General features: G+C 39.9%; 1 protein-coding gene across 2 annotated transcripts in view; it reads right to left on the reverse strand.

The window, feature by feature from the left end:
- dapk2a (death-associated protein kinase 2a) overlaps positions 1-11,102 on the reverse strand; it is a 14,597-nt gene extending 3,495 nt beyond the window's left edge. Inside the window, exons 1-8 of one of the 2 annotated variants that reach the window (XM_032510691.1) lie at positions 10,836-11,102; positions 10,435-10,551; positions 5,997-6,218; positions 3,965-4,103; positions 3,554-3,683; positions 1,032-1,107; positions 775-927; positions 562-607 (exon numbers count right to left, since the gene is read on the reverse strand). In XM_032510691.1, the coding sequence (XP_032366582.1) occupies positions 562-607; positions 775-927; positions 1,032-1,107; positions 3,554-3,683; positions 3,965-4,103; positions 5,997-6,218; positions 10,435-10,496 (828 nt within the window). In that variant the 5' untranslated portion in view covers positions 10,497-10,551; positions 10,836-11,102. Of the gene's footprint in view, positions 1-561; positions 608-774; positions 928-1,031; positions 1,108-3,553; positions 3,684-3,964; positions 4,104-5,996; positions 6,219-10,434; positions 10,552-10,835 lie in introns of those variants that run through there. The other variant, XM_032510692.1, reaches the window with a different exon arrangement.
- Positions 11,103-11,587: the final 485 nt, after the last annotated feature.

Genomic DNA, 11,587 nt, shown 5'->3' on the forward strand with positions numbered 1-11,587 from the left:
CTTTGGAACATCGGATGAATGGTTGCGGATAATGGGCAATGAAGATATTGCATTAAAGATCAACCCCCCCCCCACTCAGATCAGCTGGTACTCTGTCTAACGTCGAGTGGAATGGAAAATTGTAAGTGACCCCACACTTTTGACCGGTAGTGTACATTGCAAAACCCTTTGTTTGCATCACATTAAACTGCAGTAATCCAGGGGTATTTCCCTACCCAGTCCTCCTGGTACTTGCAGAGACGTTTTTGCTTTAGCTACATGTTCATCGGGTCCCGTTACACCAGCCTGAGCCTCCATTTCAACAATGAATGAATGAAAAATAGAAATGTGTATTTATCCAAATTTGCTGTCATGTCTCCCTGCAGGACGTCTGGATCACCGTGAACAGTTGTCAATGTTTTATCCGACTATAACTACTCGAGAGTCTGCTCTTGAGACGTTGGTCTAATTTTCAGGAGGATAAGGGCAGGATTCGGGATTTGGGACAAATGCTTGGATTTCAGGACTTTGGTCACCCTAATATATATACAGTATATTCCTAAAGTTAAGTTTACACTTTACCTTGATCCATGGGTGATTTAGAGCATCTTGAATGGTTAATCTTTTCCTGTAGTAGAAAAGACAAAAGTCAAAATAATGTTTCTAAACTGCCATAAACAGAGTGGTTCTGTGATTCTGGAGAACTTTACAACAAAATATTAATAAAAATACGGAGATTAACCTTGTTTTGCTTTGAAGAAAATGCCATTTACTACAGTATGCTTGAGCTCTTACTTCTTATCCTTCTCCAACAACTGGCTGATGAATTTCTTGGCCAGCTCACTGGTGTGACAGAAGAACTCCTCGTCAAACTCATAATTTATGGCTGAAATGTTCTCCAACGTGTCCTGTTTGGTCTCCCCCAGGAAAGGTGAAGCACCACTCAGCCTGGAACAAAACATAAAAAGAAAGAGCGGTTCATCCCCCTGTTCGACAGGAGCTGCGATGTAATGTTCACTATCCTCTAAGGGACATTTTGGTGGTTCACTTGCAGGATGTAGGTGATGACCCCAACGCTCCACATGTCTGCTTCGAGTCCCAGTGGCTCATAGTTGACAATCTCCGGTGCTTAGTAGGCAAACAGATGACAGGCAGAAAATATCTCTGTTAAAGTGGTTGAAAAACAAGCAGACTCCTGTTCAGTGTCACGCATTACCAGTCCAGCCAACCTTTCTCTTAGCATCTAATATCACAGGTTCTGAATCTTCCAGTCACCTAAGGGAGGCCTGGTGTGAAGACATTGGTTTTGAGATATCTAGTCCTCTCCATCGTCCCATCTCGAAGCTCGTTCCAATAATGGTTCAGTTTGTACAGAGACAGGGCATGAACCAAGCCTGGCTCCGCCCTCCTACGTACCTATACTCAATTTTCCTTTTCCTTCAGTACTACGTCTGGGTTTTCAGTATATTCTTATATTCTGTATAGTCGTTAGCGATTGGTTATGGCAGATCCAGAGTGGCTCTGGGCAGATCCAATAGTTTTAAACTTCAACAGAGTACCCGCCTTCAAGAAAGTTAACACTTGTCAATGGAAAGTGGCCAGACTCTCTGGACTAATGAAATGGACCAGAGTCTGGTAGGACCGGGCTAATGGACCAGAGTCTGGTAAGACCAGGCTAGTGGACCAGAGTCTGGTAGGACCAGGCTAATGGACCAGAGTCTGGTAGGACCAGGCTAAACCAGGCTAATGGACCAGAGTCTGGTAGGACCAGGCTAATGGACCAGAGTCTGGTAGGACCAGGCTAAACCAGGCTAATGCACCAGAGTCTGGTAGGACCGGGCTAATGGACCAGAGTCTGGTAGGACCAGGCTAAACTCAGGCTAATGACCAGAGTCTGGTAGGACCAGGCTAATGCACCAGAGTCTGGTAGGACCAGGCTAATGGCCAGAGTCTGGTAGGACCAGGCTACTGGCCAGAGTCGGTAGTGGACGCAGCTAATGCACCAGAGCTGGTAGGACCGAGCTAATTGCACCAGAGTCTGGTAGAGACGCATGCTGATGGCGTGCCAGATGTCCTGGTAGGACTCAGGCTATGGACTGTCAGAGTCTGGTAGGGACCAGGCTGATGGACCAGATTGGGTGACCAGGCTAATGGACCGGGCAAGAGTCTGGTGGGACGCTCCGTAGGCTAATGGACGCAGAGTCTGGTAGGCTAATGGACCAGAGTCTGGTAGGACCAGGCTAGCATGCACCATCTTCATTTCTAAAAGACTTTACTTAATAGGATTTTTCTGTCATTTACATTTTATCTGTGCCAGGTAAGCGCACCTTGACTTGTCTTTTCTGGGATTTTCTAAATTGCAGAACTTTGGGGAGAAACTACCCACTTCATCTATTTAGTACAGGGCTCATCAATTATTTAAGCAAATGTGGACATGTGAAGGACTCCTATAAAATTAAGTTGCATATTAAACTGGGCCTACATTAACGTGTATTTGGCATTACATAATGCCTTAATGCATACCTTTTTAGTGCATAGAACACTGAGATATTAAAACAATAATTGTTGGCATGATTTGATAAATCAAGTTTTATGTTAAAAAACATGTGGCCCAGAGAAGGATTAACTGTGTCTGTGGGGGACTACCTTAGTGACTACCTGACCTATAGGCCAGTAAGCCTTTCACAAATAGCTTATAATATGTTGGATTCATGTGTAGATATTTAAAATTTTGAAAAAAAACTTCATTTTGCTGGGAGCAGCATTGATAAAAAAACATTAAATAAGTCATGATTATTAATTATGCTAAATGGCAAAAGTGGTAATAATTTATTAATGGAGCCCATTAGAAGGAGCAAATACCACCCACTCCCCTTTTTTTCCACAGCATCTTGCAAATGTAATGATGAATCAGCAATAAATGAATGATGATCATCTATAATCATATAATCATATAGTGTTCACCTTTTCTTTTAATTTCTTTATCACTCTCTTCTTCTTCTCGGTGTCTTTTCCTTGTGTAAAGGTTTTCTTTGTGTTTACCTTCCTGTAACGTTTTGTCTTTTGTGTTTGTGTGTGTGTGTGTGTGTGTGTGTGTGTGTGTGTGTGTGTGTGTGTGTGTGTGTGTGTGTGTGTGTGTGTGTGTGTGTGTGTGTGTGTACACGTGTATCTTTGTATGTGGTATACTGATGACAAGCTGGATGTAGATTTGGGTGGAAAACCTGATTATATCAGGAAGGTAAAGGTAAAACTCAACGCCAACTTTGTAGTTTCATGTTGATTTACACAGTGTGAGATGTTATCTGAGCGTGACTAATTGTCAATCTAACTTACATTTTCTAAAGACCGTTCACTGGATAATCCTGACTGTGTCTGTCTGGACATTTTTAGCCCGGATGGACAGCTATGGACACTGGAGATACTCTGCATCTTGCAGGCGTGAGCATCTATTTACTGGCTACTCTGGGAACCTCTTCCATGTCTGACTGTACGTCAGCAGGTGTGACGGTGGGGAGGATTCTGACTTACAATTTGTTGTTTTCTTGGTTGTGTATCTATATAAACTTTGTCTTACCTACAAACTCAGGTGTTCCAAAGATGTTTTTGAACTCAACCCCGGCTTCAATCTTGTGGGCAAGACCAAAATCAATGAGTTTGATTCTCGGCAACGGCACGTTCTTGTCCAGCAGCATAATGTTTTCCGGCTGCAGATGAGCGAAAGAAGAAATAACAAATACAGACGACGTTGTCGTATGATTACTGTATTTCTATTTTAACATCTAACAACAAGCTTTTGTCACTTTGACAAAATGTCACGGTCAAGTAGAAAGTTGCCCTTCAGTGTAAACATATGACTTAGAAATGGGAGTTGTTTCCTCCACAGCCCATTAGATTAGATTGAATTTCCTTTATTGTCATTGTGCATAGTACAGGTACAAAGACAATGTAGTTACAGCTGAATGTAGTGTGTCTTCACTGGACAAACCTTGAGATCAAAGTGGGCTATTTTCCTGGCGTGGAGGTAGTTGACCCCCTTGAGGATTTGCTTGATGAACTGAGTGGCCTCTTCCTCGCTCAGAGACTCCTTCTGTGCCAGGAAGTCAAACAGCTCGCCTCCAGATACCCTGCAACAGACACGCGTCATCCAGCCTGCTGTCACCAAATCACGGCAGAGTAATACTACAAACAAGGTTTTACGTTCTCTAATTCAGGAAAAAACAAACTGATAGGACATGAAAACTGCCGTGGACACATCATTTAATATTGTTAAGTCACACAGCTAATACCAAAACATACCTATATTGGTTCCCTTTTATTTCTCATGTTTCTGTAGTACCACACTGATTCTATCAGATATATTGCAATTAAGTAAAGTTTATTTGTATGGCACTTGTCACAGACAGAGTCACAAAGTGCTTCACGTGCCAAATAAATAGTTGCTGTACATTATAACCAATTGATAATCATAAAAAACACAATACATCACAGTTAATCAAAAAACACAAAAGCATAAAATACATAGGAATACAGCAAACAATGTGGATAAACCATGGACAGAGTCAGCAGAGACAGCCACTCTTAAAGGTCCCATCACATGGTGCTCTTTGGATGCTTTTACATAGACCTTAGTGGTCCCCTACTACTGTATCTGAAGTCTCTTTTATATAGACCTTAGTGGTCCCCTAATACTGTATCTGAAGTCTCTTTATATAGACCTTAGTGGGCCCCTATACTGTATCTGAGTCTCTTTTATATAGACCTTAGTGGTCCCCTAATACTGTATCGGAGTCTCTTTTTAGACCTTAGTGGTCCCTAATCCGTATCTGAAGTCTCTTTATATAGACCTTATTGGTCCCTATACTGTATCTGAGTATCTTTTATATAGACCTTAGTGGTCCCCTAATACTGTATCTGAAGCTCTTTATATGACCTTAGTGGTCCCTAATACTGTATCTGAAGTCTTTTATATAGACCTTAGTGGTCCCTAATACTGTATCTGGAGTCTTGTATGACTTAGTGGTCCCTAATACTGTATCTGGAGTCTCTTTGTATAGACCTTAGTGGTCTCTAATACTGTAAACTGGAAGTCGCTTTTATAGACCTTAGTGGTCCCAAATACTGTATCCGAGTCTTTTATATAGACCTTAGTGGTCCCCTAATACTGTATCTGAAGTCTCTTTTATATAGACCTTAGCGGTCCCCTAATACTGTATCTGAGTCTCTTTATATAGACCTTAGTGGTCCTACTGTATCTGAAGTTTCTTTTATATAGACCTTAGTGGTCAATACTGTATCTGAAGTCTCTTTATATAGACTTAGTGGTCCCTAATAATGTATCTGAAGTCTCTTATATAGACTTAGTGGTCCCTCAATACTGTATTGAAGTCTCTTTTATATAGACCTTAGTGGTCCCCTAATACTGGATCTGAAGTCTCTTTCCCGAAATTCAGCCTTGATGCAGAATTCCAGCCACTAGAGCCAGTCTCACAGTGAGCTTTCCTTGGTATGTGTCGTTTCGGAGTCTGTAGCTTTTGAGGAGGAGAGAGGGGGGGACCAGGTGGAGGTTGGGGGTGTGGCCTCGACCAACTGTGGGGAGGAGGTGCGGGGGCGGTGCGCGGTCACGGAAGGCTTGTATCACGTGGACGCGCCGAGAGCTTGGTTATCATTACTTAGAATTCCTCATGGGGGGCGACAGAAACTAAACACTATGAATAAAAGCTGCAATAAAGCCACAAAAGTAATGCTAAGAAAAACCAAAGCACTTTTTTCTCCCATCCCAAAATGCTGTGTGGACTAGCCAGACCCTCCTCTGCAGTGCTGTGGAGGAAGGTCTGGCAATGGACCCAGCTTCTTATGTGCATTTATCCATCTGGCTTAGGACTGACCCATCTCCCAGAACAAATACTCTTGGGATGAATGTAACCTGTAGCCTAAGAGGCTTATTTAATACGATATGATCAAGACGAGATGCTCTTCTAACTGTGCTACGATCCCCTGACTGACGGTGTGCCACTCACAGCTCCAGGATGAGCACCACGTCGGTGCGGTTCTCGTAGACGTCGTGCAGCGTGACGATGTTGGGGTGCTGGATCTGCTGCAGGATGTCCACCTCCCGCTCTATGTCGTCGCGCCGCACGCCCCGCGAGCTGGCCATGCTCTGACGCTTCTTGATGAACTTGGCGGCGAACTCCAGACCCGTGCTCTTCTCTCGGCATTGCTTCACGATGGCGAACTGCCCGCTGAAACACAGAGGAGGAATCACACAGAGATCTGAGGCTACACTCGTTTTTAATAGTTTTAGCTTTTAGATTTGTTATAGTTTTAGTTTACAGATGTATTGGTATCTCTATCAATCAGTGAGTGACGTGTTTAACGTTAACGTGTGGTCTTCGGGGTCAAATTTGTCATTTGCTAAAAGTTTCTAAATCAGAAATTGGGGTTTTCTTCAACCAAATTGTAAAAAAAAAAATAACATGGATGGTTCCCTACAATGCGCTTCACAAGTTAAAGAATTGATCACTTTGCTATTTTCATTGAATTTGGGTGTTTTATTAAATTTTATAGCATTTGAAGAAAAAAATGGCTGAATTACAGGGGACAAAACAACAAAAATGTCCCAAAAACGACATTCAAGACATTTAAAAAAGTGAGAAAGAACTACGGGAAAAGTTATAAAAACAACAAAAAGTGACAAAAACTTGGTCAAAACAAGAAAAGAAAAAAACCTTTTTCCAAAGAAAGAACTTTGTGAATATTGGGCTCAAAATAATTCAAGTATCCATATATTGTTACTAGGCCTGTAACTAATGATTGTTTTCAAAATCGACTAATCTGCCAAGTAATTCTTATTTAATAAGTTAATTGTTTGGCCTATATATGTATAACATCAGAACACTGTGAAAGATGAATAAAAAAAACGTTACAACATCCAAAAAGCTAAAATAAGATGCTATTTGGATTTTTTTTTTTGTTGCTCTTTGACTAATTGACGAATTGACTAATTGTTACAGTTTTCCTTGTTGTTTCTAAAAGTTCTCTGTTTCTTTCAACCCAATTGCCTAAAAATAACATGGATGCTATGGATGCAATGTTCTTCAGGTAAAAATGAGTGATTACTTTCAGGGAATTTGGGTTGTTTTATTGAATTTTATGGCATTTTAAAAAAGTGACCAAAACCTCAAAAGAAATGACCAAAAAAAAAAGAGAGACAAAAAGCGCTTAAATAAGAGAAATTAATTGTTTTTTTTGCATAATTTCATAACATCGTATGAATTATTTATTCATTGGCTATGAATTTAAAAAAAAAAAAAAGTGTGGAAAAAAAAAACAATTGGAAAAAGCGCCAAAAGATGATGGATGATGGGAAGACGACACAAGGGTTAAAAAGTACACACATCGGCCTGATGGGGGCGCTTCAAATAAAGGAGAATTTTCTTTCTTTCGAAAAGCGCATATTCAGTCGTGATGGGTGGGAGAGCCTCGGCTGCCAGAATTATATTAAGAGACTGGAAATCACCCGTAAACCCAACAATGGGTGAGAGAGCATCATATGGGGTTATGCTGGCTAGGATGAGGGGCAAAGAGCATGGGATTCTGGGTATTTGGGATTACTTTATGGTCCATCTGACTCCTATCTACAGTAGTGGACTGATTATGAGATTGTGACCGGATTTCTTTTGCCTTTTTTATTTAATTTTCTGATATTTTTGTCCGATTGTGTTATTTAAATAACACTACTGTACTTTTTGACTGCTCAGTCTGTACATTTTACTTTTTTAATTTTCACATTCCTTGTGTCCAGGTTAACTTACGCTTTGACTTAAATGTTATGTCACTACCTGACCTTCTCCTCTTATTTGTCCTCTGTAAGCTGTATGAGCTGCTGTTTGCCATATTTGCAAAATAAAACTTTAAATTGCAAAATGATGACTGACTTTGACATTTCCAAATGTACAAAACAAAGCATCAACAACACCTAAAAAAAAGCGTCAAAACGAGGACACGGCCACAAATAGTCACAATTAAGGGCAAAGTGAGCAGACATGTTTGAACACATGATCAACATCTCTTCCATCGCAACACTCATTATCATCATTATCATCATCATCATCATCTTGATGTCACAATTACCCTATTACGTTTTATTATTTGTGTGTTGCTAAATGCTTACTAAATAGTGTGCACCCCACAATAACACATGCTACAGAACTCAGACTACAGGTGGGATTATATTTTGTGACTCACTCATATTTACCCACCACTACGTCTATTTATAGCATCACACAAACTCTGCCACAAAGTAATAATTATAAACTTGGCTCTCTTCGATACACGCGTATCCCAACACAAGCAAACACGGCATTTAAAACGCATTGTTTGATAAGGATATGTAGTTCAAATTGAAAGGTTATTTGCCTGAACAGCTGTCTCTATCTCTGTGTTTCTGGTTCACTTGAGAGGTGTGTAATCTAACACTCCACTTCCTCATGTGCAGCCGGTCTGGGGGGGGTAGATATAGCCCCAGACCCTGGTCTAAAGATAGACCAGTCCTTTAGAGAGCAGCATGGCGGGCGTAGCAGTTGTCTCCACCTGACGACGCACAGCAACAAACCTAAAAGGCCTGAAACACATGCTGGTTTGTGTGTCTTTCCCCGTTCTTCTACCAGTATTATTTCAGTGTGTTTGGAGGAGTGTAGAAACACTTTAATGTGGGAATATATGAGAGAGCAGTCATGCTTTGGCTCACACGTTCGACTCCGGTTGAAGCCGGTGCAGGAAGTATCTGCAGCATGCAGTTAATGACTCAGAGTCATTTCCATATTGTTATATACCAACAATAACAGCTCGGTGCACTGACCTACATGCTTGTTGGTGCTCTTGAGCAAGTTTTCCAGTCCGAATGGTGCCTTATCATGAAATGTATATAGATGTTGTTATGACAAATACCTCTCACCAGCACTAAAATAATATTACTGATGCCCGACTCACTGCTCCTGATAAACTAATAGACTATATATAGAAGTTAGGGCTGTGAAAAAGGGTATAAACCAATGATATCACGATATTATTGACCAATTGCATCGATATCTACATATTGCGATGATATTGATGGGTTAAAAATGGGTGCTTTTACAAAATATTTTCCTGATTACATTTTAGATAAATATTCATTAATAATGTGGATATAATCACTAAGTGGGTAAAGGCAAATAGAGCAGCTTGATATTGATAAAATATCAATATATTGCCCAGCCCTCAGTTATGCCACACTTTATATCTGCCATTCCAAATAGTTTCACAGAATTTTATGCTGTATGTCCTCACCATAGACTAGTATTATAGATATATATATATATATATATATATATATATATATATATATATATATATATATATAGAATACCAACGGTCTATGGTCCTCACACATAACAATAAAAAAAAAGATAAGTTCCTCTAAATCATAAGTTATCATGACCGCATTCCTCATGAATTATTTCCTTATATACAGTATAAAACATTAAAATTAAAAGAAACAGAGGTTTTCCTGCAGCTCTCACTGAAATAATTGGATAAATATCATAAACACAAATAATAGAGTGGGGTATCACCAATTATTTCCCCGAATTGATTCGATTCAGATTCACACGGTTTGTATTGGATTCCGTTTCCGAGTTGATACCAGGAGGTTAAAGACGTTCAGCTACTATCCCACTTTGTTGGAAATAAATGAGAAATGACACAAGAAAGAAGCACACTAACATGTGTTTTTGTAATTTATAATGTTTACATTAAGAAGAGACTCCAAAAGGTTTGTTTAAAGAACTTTTCCACGGTGAAAAGACTCGTAGGCTTATAGAAGATGGATTTCTTGATTTTATTAATAATATCAGATCACTGAAAGAAAGACTGATTTTAATTGGAGAATCAGTTATAATAACCCAGCCCTAAATAAATCAAATGTACAGTTTATAGAGTAGTAGTAGTGCTAGTTTATCCATCTATCCATCCATATCCATATATCTATCCATCCATTCATCCATCTGTCCATCTATCCATCCATTCATCCATCTATCTATCCATCCATCATCCACATCCATCCATCTGTCCATCCATCCATCCATATATCTATCCATCCATCCATCCATCCATATCCATCCATCTGTTTCTCCAACCATCAGTCCATCCATCTATCCCTCCAACTATCCATCCAACTATCCATCCATCTATACATCTATTCATCCATCCATCCATCCATCCATTATTAGATTTAAGATAGCATATTACCCTTTCATGCATTAAAGTGTCTGCATTCACACCATCAGTTATTTGGATTCGGATTTACATTAAACATCTCACCATTATTCATCAAATTATATAAAAAAAAAAAAATCTGATGCAAATATTTTACCATTAAGACGTAAATGGGAATAAATATGCATGCATGCATGTCTTTACCTTCCCAACTCTTCACCAATCTCATAGAAATCCTCCACTTTCTGCTGTTTGAATAAGTCCATGGATGCAGTCCTCACTGATACTCCTCAGTTAGGACAACACTTCATCTCACTTTACCTGAAATAACAGACCGTTACACCGATGTTGTTGTTATTATCTTTACCTGGAAACATGTTTCTATAACTCTTTACATGTAACTTAAAGATACAAAACGTGTTTAAACATTCATGGCTGCCCTGACATCGAAAATGCAATTCGGTTGAAAGTTGAAGCAGTCGCCCACCGACGGCTCCAATTACTGGACACTGAATTAAGAGCCTAGTATTGGAAATGTCATAAGTCATAAATGATATAACGCATAGGCCTTATCAGTAACAATCAGTGACTATAAAACGTCTTACCGTGTAAAAACGTCAAGTCTCAATCATGAACACCATGTCCTGCTCCTGTCCTGTCCTGCGTGCGTCTTGTTGTGTTCAAGGAGGACTTCAATTCCCAACAACACATTCCGCTCACTAGCAACGAAGACAGCGTCACGCCAAACTTCATTCAGAAAACTACAGATTTAACGTGGCGTTGCTCATAACGTTCTGCACGATGTGGGTGGATAAAACGTAACATATCACTGTAATGTAGTGCACGGATGAATGACAACTGTGAGCCGAGCCAAACAGTACATTTTAATTCAATTTAAACATTTGTTTTTTTATTTCTTCACGCTGCTTTTTACATCTTTACCTGATACAATAGCCTACTGTGAAAACGTATTTTCAAAAGAAGCTCTAGGTGGATTATTTTCAAGCCGAATCGAAAACGGAAACGTGCTTACTCGAACGATAAATTCAAAAGACTTAAATCACCTATGTAACTCTGCAGACATTCAAGTAAACTTTTACTTAGCAATAATACAAATGAGCTTTGGCGTGACTCTGTCCGTGCGCGCGCTCTGCCACTTGGCTCGACCATCTGTTGCCACACACCTGTTTCGCGCGCTCTAGTACACTGTCAAATAGACACCATCAGGAAGTCAAATAAAAGGTTATTTATTTGACTCCCCGGTGGCACCTCTTTTATGGGGTACCAGAAAGCTAAATGCAAATTCTGATCCATAGAGATTTATATAATTTTCACACTTTTTCACACGCCTCCTTCA

The sequence above is a fragment of the Etheostoma spectabile genome, unplaced genomic scaffold, assembly GCF_008692095.1.
Source record: "Etheostoma spectabile isolate EspeVRDwgs_2016 unplaced genomic scaffold, UIUC_Espe_1.0 scaffold270, whole genome shotgun sequence".
Taxonomy (NCBI): domain Eukaryota; kingdom Metazoa; phylum Chordata; class Actinopteri; order Perciformes; family Percidae; genus Etheostoma; species Etheostoma spectabile.